At 34.8% G+C, this 18,647-nt stretch overlaps 1 protein-coding gene across 2 annotated transcripts in view; it reads left to right on the forward strand.

Moving 5' to 3' along the window:
• LOC111145595 (polypeptide N-acetylgalactosaminyltransferase 13) overlaps positions 1 to 18,647 on the forward strand; it is a 447,585-nt gene that overhangs the window by 263,656 nt on the left and 165,282 nt on the right. For both annotated transcript variants that reach the window (XM_022500591.1, XM_022500602.1), the window contains exon 6: positions 3,694 to 3,811. In XM_022500591.1, the coding sequence (XP_022356299.1) occupies positions 3,694 to 3,811 (118 nt within the window). The remainder of the gene's footprint in view (positions 1 to 3,693; positions 3,812 to 18,647) is intronic.

Below are 18,647 nucleotides of genomic sequence, written 5' to 3' on the forward strand. Positions count from 1 at the left end.
ACAAAAGAAGATAATTATTAAGTACACACATCTACAAAACAGTATTCTAATTGTATATAATACTCATGTCACAAACATGGAATTAGGAACTTGAGGCAGCCAGCAAGGAAAAGGAAAAGGAAGGGATAGCAATAAGAATCATAAAGTGAATAAGGAAAACCTCTCTGGAAAAAATGCAATTGGAGCCAGGGGTGAAATGTGTTTTAAGCAGGGAGGCTGAATGGTGTTCAAATGCTTCCAAAAGAAAACATTTGAAGGAAAGCCTATTGAAGTTCAGAATCAGCGGGGCCTTTTCAGAAAGAAGTTATTGTAGAGGTGGGAGCAAGATCCAGATTCCAGTTAGAAGGTCAAGAGGAGTTGAGGGAGTATGTAGAGAGCATCCTTTCAATGAGGTTACCAGTGAAGGGAATAGAAAATATATATCCCTCGTTTGAGTGAGTAGTAGGGTGGAGTGAAGAACTATTCTGGCTTAGAATAGAACTTGATTGAGCAGTACCATAAACTCTAGGGGACAATCTAGAAACCAAAGGCGTAAAACATAAATGTAATAGTCAATGAGCAAGTGGCTGAAAGAATAGTCAGAAAAGAGCTGGTTGAGGGCAGAAGAGTGGATGTTAGCTCACAATGAAGAAGGAGATACTCTTTGCTCTGAGGCAGGAGTAAGGAAGAGGCCATGAGAAGACACAGACACATACTGAGACTGGAGGAGTTTAGAGTTCATGACCAAGGGAATTTTGATTTTATGCATTGCCTTAATCTTCAGTTTTTTGAGACTAGTCCAGAACTTTTAGGTAAGAGTCAGTTAAAAAAATGAGACAGGTGAGCAAATTAATGCAGATAAAAGGATTGTTAGCTGTTCATAGGCTAAGCCAAGAGAATGTGGACTTGATGTATTACCAGTTGACCTCATCTTAATACTTTTTCAGTTATTCTCTGGCTTTGAGGAGCAGAAGTAGATAATGCAAGGGTAGGTTTACCCAGACACTGAAATTTACAAAAAGAGAATTGGGTCAGATAAGGGAAGGCTGGAGAACTTAGGATGCTAAGCTGTTTTTTTCACTGACCTGGCAGAACCTTGGAGAGCGAGTGAGAGGACAGAAAGGAGCAATTCCTGAAGAGGGTTTTTATGTGAGAATGAGTAGTTAAGGAACCCTAAACACAAACGTAGAATAAAAAAAGTGACTGTTGCAGGATTGAAATAGGAGCAGTTAAAAAATAGAAAGTTGTGTTCTGAGAGGCAGATTTCAGAATTCAACATCTTGGATCTGAAGTAGATTGAAATGATTTTGAAATGAAATGAGGGTGTGTGTGAGAAGTCAAAATTAAGTGAAGGACACTCAAGACCAATGAATGATTATCAACAACAGCGATGACAGATTCAAAGATACACCACCTAACCTTATTAACTATTTGTTATGTGCTGGGAATTGTGCTAAGTGCTTTACTTCTACTAACTCAGTTCATCTTCACCTACTGACTGTGTGGTAGGCAGTAGTCACAGCTGTTGGGCTGATTATTTCCCCCCTCCCCAGCCAATGGGTTAAATTGATTAATAGGGTTAGTCCTTACATAGGTTTTTAATTTTCTAGGCTTCCTGAATGCTTAAGGTCCACACAGGCATATGCAAATAGTTCATTAGGGACAGTACAGAAGAGTTAACTTATTATAGAACATGTTGCATAACACCTGGGTATGGCTGTAGATATTATATAAGGCACAGTCTCTGGACTGTTTGAGAGAGCTGACATTGCAAATCCAAAAAAAAAAAAAAAAAAAAAAAAATCTCTCTAGAAGCATCTGTCTTCAGAAAATACAGGACTTTTTTTTGAGGAATTGTGACTTTATGTTCTTATTTTTGTTACTTTTTAAGCATAAGTGAAACTTTTGAGTCATTCTTATGGTTAAATATATAAATTATTTTTGTCATTTATTATACATTTCTTATATATTTGTAGGAATTATGACCAACATTAAAATGAAATTCAATGCATGTATTTAAGCTAAATGCATCAGTACTTGATTAGTAAATAGAAAAGTGGGTAGGCACTCTGAACTGATCATTAAAAATGCATCACTTAACATTCTTAAGCACTTGGTTACATTATGATAAGATAATTGCAGCAATTTTTGTTCCTAGTTTCATTAAATGGACTACCCAGCACTATTACACCTTGTATAGTTATTACCGCAGAATTCCAAAACCCCAATCAGGTGAGGGTCGTGGCTACTCCATAATTACCATCTGTTTGGTTGTGTTAGTGTTTCTCATTATAACTCAGAAGGTCAATGATACTGTTCATGATAGCAAGGCAGTAAGACCAGAAGTAATAAAATAGTTCTGAGACTAAGGAGGCTCTGCTACTCCAGCTGATGGACAGTTAATTGCTTGAGTATAAAACAGTGAGAGCACTGGGAGAAATAGAGAACTTTGCAATATGGTCTATATCCAAGTACAATATTATTTGGTGATTTTTCAATAAACTACATTGTTCAGTTAGAGGACACGAGCGTATCCTGTGGCAGAAGAGGATATAATCTTGAGAAAAGCAACGTTTGTTGTTGTTTTTTTCACAGTCTCAGACTACTTGGATGAGCATTCCAAATCCCTTAGACCCTCGTTTCTCCTCTTCAGCAGCACATTAGAATCACCAGGGGACTTTACGCATCAGGAAAGATGGCGCCCCACCCCAGGCCAATTAAATCTGAATCTGTGGAGAGCAATAACCAAGCATGGAAATGTGTTTTTTAAAGGTGTTTCGGGGGCCTCTAATGTGCTGGGAAGGTTTAAAACCTCTCTTCTAACAATTAACATTAAAAAATAATAATTGTCAGTATAGATAGATCCATTTGTGAAAAATTAGAATTTTCTATTTTAGTTTCAATTTATATGGCTTATATAGGAAGACTTGCATAGTTCATACATTAACCATTGACTTTGATTAATCTCTTAAAATTAAGTAATCCTTTATAAACTTAACATCTGACTTCTTAGTTCCTATAGAGAAATTTCAAATGTGAGAGTCGAAAGGCATTTATTCCTAGGAAAAAGTTTTAGATGCTGTGCAAAATGTTCTTTTTAATCAAATGGGATTTATGTTTATCCATAGGGTTGTGTGATTAACTCTATCATTTTACTTGAGTAAAGAGAGAAATAAGTGAATAGATGTAAAGCTCTTACCTTTAAAAAAATATTTCTGTAGCTATTGTTAGATACTTATTGCCTATAAATATTTTATAGTGTTTAATATTTTTATGTTTAAATAGATTATAGATCATTTCATAGAGAAAACATTTCCACAGGTTTCTAGAATTCACATTAAAATTATGTATAATTAGGTGACAAAAGATCACAACTGGTAAGGCTAAGAGCACTAACTTCTCTTCACTATGCCTTTCGGAGGGAATATAGATGCCTCTCTCTTAAGTGGCCAGTGTTCCTTCCATATTATTTATTTATCACCTGTAAGAAGAATAGAGACTAATCTAAATTTAGTTTTATAGAAAATGTGAAATAAAATGCTACTTATCAATTTTAAAACCTCTGGCTCCTTGGCTTTATGTTTCCAGTTTGAGATTTTTGAGTACTATTTTTTTTTAATCTAAAAATGTCTCAAAACTATTTGCTATAGTCTCATTAAACTCCACACATTGTTTTCAAAAAATATTCTTTTCTTTTTGTTTTTTTTCAACTAGGACCCCTACTATGGCTGGTGGCCTATTTTCTATTGACAGAAACTACTTTGAAGAGATAGGAACTTACGATGCAGGAATGGATATCTGGGGTGGAGAGAATCTTGAAATGTCTTTTAGGGTAATTCCATTTTACTTTATTTTTTTAACTCTGAACACACTATGCTGTAGCATGCACATATAGACCCAGTAATTTACTGTCAAATCTTTTTTTTTGTGAAGAGATGCAAATTACTGATCAGTTGGTCATTTTGATACTTATTTAGAAGCTTTGCTAGAGTCTTTTTGCATGCAATATTTACTATTAAATGGGAAATTATAGCTCTTTTTAAAGTTTTCAAAAATAATTCTTTTATTCATAGTGCAAAGACATTAGGGCTTTCAGTTTTTGAAATAAAGAAGGGCTTTATTTTTTTAAATAAAGCATTACCCTTTAAAATCACATTGTGTTTTTGAACTGAAACTTGGAAGTATTTATGTTACCTGAATTTGCAGGTGCTGCCTGAGGTTATTTTCAAATACCTTTAAGAATAACCTGTGGTCAAAGGAACTCTGGATAATTCTTCAAGTAGCATGATTGATTTCACAATTATAGACATTAGTGTTTGATGAATCAGTTTGAATAATGCAAATTCACTTATTAAAAGGCCTTCCGAGCAAATGAATAGTTAAGGATTAACTTCATGCATATGATATTGGAAAGCATATGAATAATTTTTATATTTTATTATATTTATAAATCTAAAAAGCAGACATATAAATGTGCCTTCATGCTAACATATGATAAGTGCTAGAATACTGTTTTTTCTTCAAACCACATATATTATTATTTTTAAATGAATTAAATTAATGATATTGTTGTTTTCTTTCTTCGTAGAATTTAACATGAAATATTCAAAACACTGTATTGATTTTGCCAAAATCATGTAATAAAATTATTAGAGTTTAGATATAATTATCTGTGAAGTGCAAGAGTTGTAACTTTTAGTTTCTCATTTAGAAAGTAAAGTTTGTTTTTCACTAACAAAATATAATTATATGATGTGTAAGAAAAGTAAAAATTTTAGAATAAGAATTACTTTGAATTTATATTAATACGGAATTTAGTGGATCTCAGTAGTCTGAATTATTTTAGAACCACTAGAATGGTCTTCTTATACAATTTTTTTGCCTATAAACTTTCCTTATAGCCAAATGTCTGAGAACATCATTAGCTAATGGAGTTTTGTTCTTTCCATATTTGCTTATGTACTTACAGTCAGATTAGAACTTGCCCCATGAGATTTAGCACCATACTCAGGAATGTCTTCTTGACATCAGGCACATGATATATCTTTGCACAACCTTTAGGGACATTTGGGGACCCAACCTTTTCACTTGGTGAAGTTCTCAAAGTGAAGAAAATAAGAGATAACGGTTAAAAAAAGAACAGAGGAGTGGAAGGAAGGAAGGAAACAAGGAAGGGAGGAAGGCAGTATATTCAAAAGCTGAACAAAAAATTTTCTTTTTCCCTGAGATGTAGCAATGAGAGTATTTACCCATTCATTAGCCGATGTTCCTTAGATGTTGTGCTGGGATTATATAAGGAAAAAAATCAATATAGCAATATTGCTATTGTATGTGATCCTATTACCTACCTTTTTTCCCCTTAACTATTTAAGCTTGATTCTCTGCCAGTGGACTCCCCTTACTTTCATCCCATAGCTTCCATATCAGATGGATGTTCTCTATCCAACTAATTGAAAGCTATGTTAGGGAGCAGCTTAGTGGACTCATATGAAAAACCAGGAGAACATGATCAGAAAAGGCAACAGATACATAAATGCACCAAAAAGGAGGATTGGGGAATATGGTAGGTGAAACAGATACCAGGGGGACAGACAGAGTGAATGCAACTGGTGGCCGTAAGAATGATCAGATCCCTGGAAAATGACACAGGAGGTTAGTTTTGATTGGTTGTATGAAATTACGAAGAAATAAAGCACAGTAACACCCCCTTATATGTGGTTTTGCTTTCCGCGGTTTCAGTTACCTGCGGTCACCTGCGGTCAAGTGTAATCCAGAAGCAGATGATCTTCCTTCTGACGTATTGTCAGAAGGTCAACAGTAGTAGCCTAATGCTATGTCACAATGCCTACATCATTTACCTCACTTCATCTCTTCATGTAGATATTTTATTATCTCGTATCATCACAAGTAGAGGGTGAGTACTGTACAATAAGATATTTTCAGAGAGAGAACATAGTCACATAAATTTTATTACAGTATATTCTTATAATTGTTCATTTTATGATTAGTGATTATTGCTAATTGCTCACCATGCCTAGTTTATAAATTAAACTTTATTGTAGGTATGCATATATAGAAAAAAGCATAGTATATATAGGGTTTGGTACCATCCTTGGTTTTAGGCATCCACTGGGGGTCTTGGAAAATATCACCCATGAATAAGGGGAGACTACGGTAAAAAATGACTGGTTTGAATATTTTTAAATGAACCACTGGCTTTAGTTTCCATATACTTCCAATAGAAACAAAGTATTTATTTTGCTTTCTGTTAGACTCTTCTCTTTCTATGACTTGAACGTAAATGTGTTCTTGATAGTTAATACTCTAGCTGAGGACGATACTGAGTAAGAGAAAATGCTAGGACAGTATATTACAAAAAAATGAGACTCTCCCTTCAGAATAATTTCATGAAAAGATATGTGACCTAATGAAATGATAATATGTTGGGGATTTAAAATCAGAAAACCTGAGGCTAATATCCGGGTCAATCATTATGCAACAGACGTATGTTGAGCATGTAGTATGTGCTATACACTTTTCAGATGCTGAGGCTTCAAAAATGAATAAGGCATGATGCTTTTACTCTCAAAGAACCACATTTCCTTGAGAGAGATACATAGGTATTATTGACAGTAAAATGCAATGATTTATTTAAAAAAAATCTGTATGAGATTTTCTTGACTCTGTCATATTAGTATAGGGAAATCACTCAACCTCCATTGTGAAAAGGTGAATAAAATAATAGTGAAGTTAATATTTTACAAAATATTACAAAATATTACAAAATATTATACATAATATTTTATGTATATATTATAAATAATATTTTTATGTATATAATATTATAAATAATATTTTACAAAATACAACTCTAGTCTGTGTAGGTGGGATAAGTAAAAACCATAGAAATATTAAGAGCTTATAAAATATTAGCATTTTGTCTGGCCCTAAGGAGTTCAAGACAATCCAAAAGAATGTATCTGTGTAGATTTATTTATAACAGTAGCACTTGGCTTTTGATGCACTGAGTATTATAAGTACTGAGAGGTGTTGAAAATGAGATGAAAACTAGAGACCTCCTAAGAAAGATACATCTTACCTCTTACACACAATAAATTTGAATATGGTTTCAAAGGGTTGAAGAATCCCTTGACTTCTCAGGATGAATATCTTTAGCATAAAATAATAGTGACTTGTAATACTTATAAAGCTTATAAGCGGAATAGCTGAGAATTGAACTCCAGCATTCTGAGACCAGTGGCTATGTTACTATTATATCACTACTTCCCCATTAAGATTTATATCTTCATAACATGACAGTCTTAACAGCTGATAGTATTATCAAGAGAGAAGGGAGGAGCTAACAAGCAAATGTAATCTTCCTCCACAGTTCTGAGATGGTTGTCTCATCTAGTGATCTTATCTTCCTCTTATAGGCTTTAGCCTCTTAGAATAGATGATACACATCCAATAGGTGTGTGAATGTGTACAGGTACATCCTAATGCTTCTGGAAACTTGGTCTCATATATTGCTCTCCACTTCATTATATAACAATCAAAATAAAGTAAATCTTAAGAATACTGTTTAAGCATAAATGTTAATTTATTTAGCCAATGTTTATTGAGTTCTTATTGATTAGTTGTACGGGATACAGTTGTGAACAAAACAGACAAAACTTTGTGTCCTTATGGCACTTATATGTTAGTGGAGACAAATAGTAAACATAATAAATAAATATGTTAAAATTTTAGTGGTAAGTGTTAAAGAGAAAAAATAAGGTTAGAGGAATATGAAATGGTAGATGTTAGAGATGGATAGGGGTTGAAATTTTAGATAGGAAGAACTCAGAAATGAATATCCATGTAACTGATGACAAAATGAACCCAGTAGGGTATGAATTTATCCCTATCAAAAGAGTCATCTATCTTTAAGTGATATTCCTGATGCCACCATAAGCACTACCCAATAAGCATTATCCACAAAAATCCTTGCTTTTCATGAGCAATAACACAGGAGCAGTATTCCCAAGAGTGGACAATGTCTTATCCGTTTTAAAATGAAAAAAATCTGCCATTGTTGAACCAATTGAGGTCATGGAAAAAGAGAGGAAGAAGATAGTCAGAGGATCATCTCACTTCTGTGAGAAGTAGTCTAGTGGCTCTAAGAATGCGGACCAGGCAACCTGGGTTCAAGATGGCTGGAGAACTTCCCAGCTGTATAAATTTGGATAAGGTAGTATGTCTTCTAAGCTCTGGTTTGTTTATATCTGGAACAAGGGAAATTCTAACACTTTTCTGATATGTTTGTGGGGAAGATTAAATGAGGTTGTATAGATAGAGCTAAGCACCCTACTTACCACACATGAAGTGTGTCATAAATAGTGGGTGTTATTCCTGTAGTGATTGTAAGCTGTGCAACTTCGAGCAAGTCATGACACTCCTGAGCATCACTTAGTAACAACCGTGGCCTTAATAATCCGACCTTGACTACAGATAATCAAATGAAAGAATATACATGAAAATCCCTTTAAAACAAGAATATGCAATACTTACACAAAGTGCTTCTGCTCTAAGTATTAGTCAAGGTGTGGTTCTAAAACTCCTACCCAGAAAAGAGATTAAAATTTTAGAAAAGAAAAAACTTTCTTTTTAGACTGCTGCAACATCCTTTAAGATAACTACAGACATCCTTTAAACATTTACCCATACTCATATTATTTAAATAAAACACTGGAGTTAAAAAGTGTTATCTAGACTTGATGTAACGGGTACAGGGTTCACACACACAGACACACAAACACACCCAGACCAATCAAAAATGGAAAAAAAAAAATGAAATAATTGTTTCAAGGCATTGGATAGCAGGTCATGCAGGACAATGGTCTGAGAGAGGGGAAAGAAAAAAGGAGAGCCCTTAAGTTTGCCTCAGCTTATGGCCTTGAGAAAGTGTCTAGATGTCAGCTACAGAAGGGGGATCTCAGCAGATCCCAGCTGACTCCTGAGTTGAAAAGACGAGGCCAAATGTCTGGGAAGACCTAGGCAGCTATAATTTGGTGGACAGAATATGGAAAGGAGAAAGTTGCACAGATAGAACACAGGAAATTCTGAGTGCTGATCAGTGCATATGTGTGAGAAAACAACGAAGATTAAGGGAAAAACCATCAGCAAGATTAGAGGTCTCATTACACAGTGCTCACATAGGACCAGCAAGAGTGCCTGTGTACTCTGCAGCCAGGGTGATTCATGGAGCATGGGGAAAGATCAATATTGGGAAACTATATAATACACTTCTAAATAGCCCATGGATCAAAGAAGCAGTCAAAAGTGAAATTAATCATATTTTTTAGCTGAATGAAAATGAAAACACAGCATATTAAAGTTTGTGGTACGACTAAAGCAATATTTAGGGGAAATTTATAGCACTAAACGTGTATTAGAAAGAAGAAAATGAAATCTAAAATTATTGACTTCAGCTTCCACCTTCAGAAAATAGAGAAAAGGAGAGTAACCCCAAAATATATAAGAAAAAGGAAAAAAATAAAGATTTGAAGAGGAGATTATGAAATATAAAAGAGGAAATTTTAGATGAAAGGAGTGATATCAAAAGCTGTCCTTGAAAAGATCAATAAAACTGATAAATTTCTAGCCGAACTTAATAGGAAAAATAGAAGAGACAAATTACCAATATTGGGAATGAGCAAAGTAACTTTATTATGGCCTCTACAGATATTTAAAAGGTTATAAAATAACACTGTTAACATTATGACAAGAAACTTGACAATTTTGGTAAAGTAGACTACTTTCTGAAAAGACACAAACTATCAATGTTTGCAAGAAAAAAAATATATCAAGCAAATACCCCAATATCTAGTAAGGAAATGGAATCTGTAGTTTTAAAAAAAATACTTTTTACAAAGGAAACTCTATTATCAGATGACTTCACTGGTGGATTCTACCAAATAATTTGGGCAAAAGAAGAACATTTCTACACAAACTTTCGAAAGTTGAAGAAGGGATACTACCTCCCAACTCAAACTATGAGGTCAGGATTACTCAAATAGCAAAGCTTGACAGGCATTACAAGAATAAAAACAAAGCAGTAGAGATGATAGTTTTTCAGTACACAGTGCTAGAACATCTGGCTATCCATGTAGACAAAAATATCTTAGATTCACATCTCACGCCATATAAAAATTAATTCAAAATACAAAACATAAAATTATAAAATTATAAAAGAAAACATAAGAGAAAAACTTCTGACCTCTGAAAAGTAACCCATAAAAGTACAACAAATTAGAATTCATCAAAATGAAAAATGTTTGCTCTTCAAAGCCACTGTGAAGAGACTGAAGGGATACGCTTCTGAGAGGAAGAAACTGGCAACAAATAATTTACCTGATAATGGGCTTGTGTCCAAAAATAAACAAACAAACAAGTAAAAGCCCTCTCAAAACTCAGTGATAAGAAAAAAAAAAAGAATCAACCCAATAAAAATGACTCAAAGATTTGAATAGATACTTCATGAAGGCAGACCAAAAGATGGCAAGTAAGCACATGAGAAAATCCTTAATATTATTAGTTACTGGATAAATGGAATTAAACCCATAGTGAAATCACACTACCCATCTATTAGAATAGCTATGATCAAAAAGGACCGTGTTGGTAAGAATTTGGAAGAACATGCAAAAGAGGTGGGAATGTAAATGGTAACAATAACTCTGAAGCATTTTTACTCCTTTTTTTTTTAAAGATTTTATTTATTAATTTGACAGAGAGGGAGAGGGATTGGGAGAGGGAGAAGCAAGCTACCCATTGAGCAGGAAGCCCAGTAAGGGGCTCCATCCCAGGACCCTGGGATCATGACCTGAGCAGAAGTCAGATCTTAACCGACTGAGCCACCCAGGCACCCGGTTTTATTCAAGATTTCTTTAGCAACTCCTAAGTGTTTGCTCAAAGGAAAGAAAATCATATGTCCATACAAAGAGTTGTATACTCATGTTCATAGCAGTTTTATTTGCAATAGCCAAAAGCCAGAAACAATCCAGATTTCCATTAAAAGGTGAATAGATAGGGGCGCCTGGGTGGCTCAGTGGGTTAAAGCCTCTGCCTTCGGCTCAGGTCATGATCCCAGGGTCCCGGGATCAAGCCCCACATCAGGCTCTCTGCTCGGCAGGGAACCAGCTTCCTCCTCTCTCTCTGCCTGCCTCTCTGCCTACTTGTGATCTCTGTCAAATAAATAAATAAAATCTTTAAAAAATAAGTAAATAAAAGGTGAATAGATAAACTGTGGTATGTCCATACATGGAATACTACTCAGAAAAATAAAGGAACTATTGATAACACCATATAACATTTTGAATTTTGAAATAATTGCATTGTCTCATACTGACGTCAGACAAAATAGTTTACATGCTGTAAGAGTCAGTTCATACAAAATTTTAGTAACTGCAGACTAATCCTTAAGTGACAAAAAGCAGATAAACTGTCTAGGAATAAGGTATTGGGAGGGGACAGAAGAGGCAGGTAGAAGGAGGGGACACATGAAAACAGTTGGGGGTAATGGATATATTCGTTTATCTTGATTGTGAGGATGGTGTCAGTTATACAATTTAAATTATGCAGTTCACTGTATGTTAATTATACTTCAGTAAAGCTGTCAAAATATTTACACACACACACAAACTCACTCTCTCTCTCTCTTTCTCTTTTTCTCTCTTTCTCTCTGAATGGATCCACCAAGGAGAAAGAAATGAAGAGAAAATGTGTGGATGGTATCTAGTCAACTGTAGACCTATTTACTTTAGATTCTCATTATATGTTAGCCCAGTTACTTTAAAATACCCTATTGATGGGAGTCTAACAGTCTATCTCTCAGGACAGTTGTGTGGATTAAATGAGACATTGAAATTTTTAATAAGCTGTACTGTACTATGGAAATACTAATTTTATTGTTATCATTACCTTAAAAATATAAACTATTTTTTCAATAACCGGTATTTTAATCAGCAGGATGAAATAAATGTTCTTTAAGTGCCCTAATTTTCTTTTTCTTCCAAATCACAATGAAAACAGTGGTATATTTATCTGAAGGATATAACCAAATGAAATGTCTTATGATGTGAAATCCATTTATTTCCAAATTGCACAAGCAATGAAGTGGAAAGAAAATGAGAGCTGACATAATAAATAATGGAAAAATGAAAGGCAAAAGTTCTTACCGAGCAGAAGAGTATGGTAAATGAGGCAAAAATGTTTGTAGACTTTTGGGGGATTATAGTATGCAGGTTCTTGCCAGTATATAAAGAAAGTAAAGAACTGGGGCGCCTGGGTGGCTCAGTAGGTTAAGCCTCTGCCTTCAGCCCCGCATCAGGCTCTCTGCTCAGCAGGAAGCCTGCTTCCCCCTCTCTCTCTGCCTGCCTCTCTGCCTACTTGTGATCTCTCTCTCTGTGTCAAATACATAAATAAAATCTTTAAAAAAAAAAAGTAAAGAACTATCTAGAAATGCCCATACAATTCAAATATTGATAAGCAAAAATATCAGTTATAAGAATTTCTTAGGCAGAAATAAATTTAGACCCTGAGATCATAATCAAAGCTGAAGGCAAAGGCTTAACCCACTGAGCCACCCAGGCACCCATATTCTCACATTCTAAATCTTTAGGATCACAAATATCCTAATGTTTTTGGGGACGTAAAGCTTTCTTTTTCAAGGGTTAAGAAATCATCATTCTCTCAGAACAATATTTGGTTGATTGATTTATTCAGCCAATAATTAACATGTACCTGCTATGTACTAACCAGTGTACTGGCTACTAGAGGTAGAGATGTAGAAATGAACAAAACAGGCTGCCAGGTCACCTCTCCAGGAGTTTATTTGTTGATGAGGCTTTACATTTAATAACACTGTACAGAATTCTTTTATACATGTGATTATAATGCATCTCAACATGGGTTAAAATATGAGGAACTTTTTCCCAGTTAGTTTTATCTTTAATGCCTTTGATAATGTCTGCATTATACTTCAGATTACCTCTCTATAACAGCCAGGTATCAATCTAACCTCATTTTACCCATCAATCAATATAATAGTTACATACTTAGACCTGCATTAGACACTGTGGGTGGTATATATGAGATGTAGCTCTTCCTCTGTCTTAGAAAGTCCAGTATGGTCTAGGTGTTCTCTGAAAGTACAGATACAAAGTGCATCAAGTTCAAAAGAAGGAAAGATTTCTGTGATCTAGGATAGTCTGGGAAGAATTTATAAATTAAAAATCTAAGGATCTTGTCGTGTAGACAGCAGGGCAGGAAAGGAAAGGAACAGGGTCTAGAAAACAGTAAGCTCTCAGATGTATACTCCTATGGTGCTTCTTTGTGCTTTCAGCCATACTTAAGTTTAGGTTAAACTATCTGGTCTCCCCACCTTATGTTTTCCCTCTTGAAAATTACATGAAGAACATGTAACTAACTCATTAAATACGTATTTTGCAGAACTAGGATTCAAGTGACAGAATTAATAAAGTATTCATTAAAAATGATGAAATGAACCAATTATTTTTACATACCTATATCTGATCCCTTAAAGATTTCTAGGACAGAATTCCCAAACTCTTGTTTCTATATATGTGCATTCAGTTGGGAAACCTAATGCTCTTTACTAGCCAAAATTAATGCATTCAAAATTGAATTCATACACTTTTTATTAAGAGCTAAATTTAAATCTCTATGGTAACCACTGCAATAAATGTGCAACATCTTAAGCTATGATTATACTGTCACACTTAGTGATATCTATCTTAAGTACATGACTACCAATCATTTTACTGTTGTTCTAGTCAACCAGAAATGTAGCTAAAAAAGGAAACCAATTATAACATTTATTTAAATGAGGCTGACTGATTTCAGCAATAACATTCTAGATATTAGGAATGATTCTTTTGAAGGTGTGAAATAATGTGGAGGGAGGACTTTGATCCAACTGTTCACAATTCGAGTATTAAGTACCAGTAAAACTGAGTTTTTAAGTATCATTTAAAAGGTAGTAGTAGATCTTTTTTTTTAATTTCATTAAGTTTTTTATTTAAATTTATTTGGTAGTTATAGACTTCTAATGTGTAATTTTTAAATTACCCTTTAAAAATAAATCCAAATGAACAATCTTTCTCTGTCTGCAAAAAGTCAAACTTGATGAGTTAAAAGTCCTTAAGATCCTTTATAATCAAACTGCTCACTGGTTTATAGTTCAAATAGGATAAAATTGAAATCAAATTTTGGTGTAGAATAATCAGCACTTCTTGAATGCTAAAATATGTTTCTGCATTAACTGTTTCAATTATGAGAGGTTTGACTACATTTTTCTACTCATCCCATTACTTCACAATCCTGTAATATGCAATTCTAATTTTTTGGTTTTGTTCTCTAAGAGATCAGCCAAATTCTTTGTGTTTATATTTAAATCCTGGCCATCTAATTTTATAGTCTATAACTTTTAATTGGCCAAACAAAGCTATTGGGGTTTGAGCAATTACGATACCTTCTATAACTTTTGAATTAACATGAGAAGATTTAAATAAATTTTTCCCCACACAAATTCCGTAATAATGTAATTGGATAGTGATTAGGACTGATGTAAGATTCGCTCCTTGATCATTTCTCTGACCCTGCATGAGAAAACCCCAGAAAGTACAAATTTTCTTTTTACAGTTGGAGAACAGAAGGAAACTCTTGGCTCTTTAAGGTCATGGAAAGTTAAAGATGTACCTGAAGAAGCTGGAAATGTGTTGCAGTGTTGAGGTAAAGTATAGGGAAAGTGACAGATTTGAGAGTTAGCGTTACAGAATTTATAATTAAATGAGCGTGTGAGAATCGATGAGTTTGCCAAGAAAGAAAATAGGGAGAGCAGAATAGCAAGGCATGTCCTTAGGTGGCACCTACATTTAGGGGCGGGAGAAAAAAGGAAACTGAATGCTAAGTCAAGGCTGTCAGAGCAGAACAAATATATATCACAAAAACTTAGAAAGTTATGGTGATTGTCAACTGTGTTAAATGCTGCAAAGAAGCGAGAAAGAATAATGAGAGCCCGTCAAAAGCTTTATGAGCAGTTGCAGATCATAGAATCAAGATACTAGAATATAAGTTGTGAAGAAAATTGAATTGCGAAGATATGTAGAGAAAAGAAAAACTTTAAGAAGTTTCCCAGGAGGTAGGAAAGAAAACACATAGTAACTTGAAGGATAAATATGACAAAACTGATTATTTTATATTTGTTGTTCTTTTATTTTGTCATAGGGAATAAGATAAAATATAAGCTGATAGGAAGTATTATTAGAAAAAGTAGTGATATTGAAGAAGAAAGAGGAAGGCACAATTGATGAGATAAATACTTACAGGTGCTGAAAAATATTATAGATACTAAAGGACATCTGTGCAACAGTTTGTAGTTTGTACCAGTTTTATGTTCATCATGTTTTCCTGTGCCCTTACCAGAATAATGTGGGTGAGTTGTCATTACTGTCTAATTCTCTAAATAATGGTTTTGAGTTTCGAAGAAACTATCATGCGGCTAGAAATTGGCAGGTCTGAACATTAACCCCATGCCCTCTGCTCCTAGTTTAGTCCTCCTCTATTCTGAGTTCAACATCCCAAGGGCAGGGTTTAATTTTGAAGAGAAAAGTTGCCTCGTTTTCCTAAAGAAGAAACTAAGGCAGTATGAGATGTGTCAAGGTGGAAATGCATAGAAAGTCAGGTCAGCTGTTCTTAAATTCAAAAAAAGTAGAAAGGCAAAAATTCTCCACAGAGACAATGGTCTTGATATCGAGGTTTGTTAAGAGGAGCAACGTTTGGATAAACACATCTTCTTTAGCAAGCATTTTAAAGAGCATTGATGTTCTCTATTAAAAAACCTTTAAATGGGGCGCCTGGGTGGCTCAGTGGGTTAAAGCCTCTGCCTTCGGCTCAGGTCGTGATCCCATGAGATCGAGCCCCGCATCGGGCTCTCTGCTCAGCAGGGAGCCTGCTTCCCTTCCTCTCTCTGCCTGCCTCTCTGCCTATTTGTGATCTCTCTCTCTCTGTCAAATAAATAAATAAAATCTTTAAAAAAAAACAAAACAAAACCTTTAAATGTCACAAGAATGACATCTTGCAATTCTAGTAAAGAAAGACTGGAAACTTACCTTCATTGTGCTTTAACACTGTATCTGGTCAAATAAACTTTGCCAAACAGCACTGTCCTTGTTTGTGAGTGAGCAAAGTATCAAGCTAATGTGGCGATTTTTGTGGTTACTTTTTCACTCCTCTTTTAAAGTATGAGATAGCCAACATTGACTACTACCAATTTATTTTTAAAAGACCGAAAACTGTTAAAGTAGAATATTATCTTCCTTCATAGTGGTTCTTATGGATATTTGTAATGAGTGCTGGAGGTGACATCAATATGGATATTTTTATATGTTTCACATTTATCTCACTAAGCATTTTTATGGCCAAAAAAAAAAAAAAAGATGCCTGTAAGATGATTTTTGGAAAGGAATCATAGTTTTCCATTGATAGAATTAGAGCTTTATATGGGCTCCCGAGGGCAAGTATTTATCTGAAGCAAAACTTATAGCTTCCTATAAAAATGTCTCAGGTCCTTGACAAGAAACAAAATGTCTCTTGCTGACTTAAACTAGGAAAAGAAAATTCTGTCCATGAAAGGATTACTGTTAGGATAAGTACCTCTTAAAACAGTTCTTTTCCTGTAGGCATGAGGGTCTACTCTTCAACTGTCAGATGCAAATTGATGACTGGACTTTAATATGTCCTGTACTAACAGTCACAACTAGATGGGCTGTGAGCTACTTGAAGACAGAGAGCCATGCTTTTTTATTCTTCCTCTATGCCCCAGAGTCCAGCATGGTGCTTGAGACCAATATAATGGCTAGTATATATTTGCCGAATAGACACCAGCCAAGGCCTGAAGAAAAATGCTTGAGAGGGGAGAGCTTATTTCTTCCTCTCAGGTTTGTCCCAGGGCCTTACATTTGAAAAGCATTTGACCACTTTCCAATTTATACAGGAAATTTCATTTAAACTAAAATGCTATGACCACAGTCAGGTGAGATGGACAGTTTTTAGATGGGAGATTGAATAACTGAAGGATAACTCTTTCTGAGGTACCGAGTTTTCTTCCCTCACCCCATCCAAGTTCTTTTTAAGTATCTCTGGCATCTGCAAGAGAGCAGGAGATATTGTCGCACACTGCAGCTGGGTACCCAGGTGGTCTGCTGATATTCAAAGAGGACTGTTCTGGCATGAATTCTAGTGCAGCATCACACAGCTGTCACGAGCTGCTCTGTGGCTAGAAGCGGCAGATGTTACTGTTATCTGACAGGCGATCAGATCATCAGACATGGGAGGACACCAATGTAAAATGCAAAATATCTGACCCAAATATCATTTAATAAATCATAGACCCTTTCCATCCAGTTCTCAAAAATCTCACCTACATACAATTTTTTTTCACATTCAAGATTTATTCATAGGATTAATTGTACAATGAGGACAGCACACTTCCAATAATTCTACCTTTGTCTTGGTTAATATTCCCCTAGAACGCACTGAGAATACTTCCAAAACCTCTAGAATTTATCACACTTTAAAATTATTAGTAATTGAAAAATGAAAAAGTGTGACTGCCTCACATATTATTTCTCTTGCTCTTTTTTGTATGACTTATCTGCTTGCACCAGTCTATGCTAATATAAAAAGCAATATTTTTTGTAAATATGAAAAGCTAGATCCTAATTTTCTTAAGCAGAACCACCTTATATTATGTAGCATTTGCAATATCCGGTAGGCTGCTTTATGTTCTTCATTTCTTGCCTGCTCTACTCATACATGTCATTAGGCAGAAGATGGAAGATTTGCCATAACACAGTGAGGATCTAAAGGAGAATTGGGAATTTCTTCAATATCAGCAGTCCTGATAAGATGTGGAATAATGACAAGTAACAATTCTCCTGATACCAAGAAATACAGTAGTTATAATGTGTGGTAATTCTGAAGGTCAGAAAGCTCCAAGGCAGAGGCAAAAAGTAATAGTAGAATGTACATTATAAAATGTTGCCACATATATATATATATATATATATATATATATATAAAATATCTCCACTATGTACTTTAACTGCTAGGAATGATGCGGATGGGTGTTTGAATTTGAGGACAGTGGAAAGGACAGTTAGATCATGTCTGTCACTACTCCCACCACACCATACCTCTGATACCCACTGGTTCATATGCAAACTGTCTCAGTTCCATTTCAAAACAGTTTCCACTTCAAACCACACTCAGTATAAGCACACCTTTCTATTCTTCTGCTCTATTTTCTTTTACTCTGCCTTCCTTGTACTCTTGTGGCCCTCCCTCCTACCCCTAATTCCCAAGAGTCATTTTCTAAGTCTTTGGCAAAGCAAAAAGGTAAAGCTGGGTTGGGGGACGTCCCTTAAAGAAATTTATTTTAGAATTAATATGTTAGGTCCCATAGAAAATGAGTAGGTATAAAAGGGTTCGTTTCAAACTCAGGGGTTTCGGAAAATTCATTTCTAAGTTGAAAAGAGATCACAGATTCAAGATGCCCAAGAATGAAAGTACTTAGTATCTGATAACTGGATATTTCAGTAGCAAAT

This window comes from Enhydra lutris, unplaced genomic scaffold (genome assembly GCF_002288905.1).
Source record: "Enhydra lutris kenyoni isolate GAN:26980312 unplaced genomic scaffold, ASM228890v2 scaffoldscaffold1, whole genome shotgun sequence".
NCBI lineage: Eukaryota > Metazoa > Chordata > Mammalia > Carnivora > Mustelidae > Enhydra > Enhydra lutris.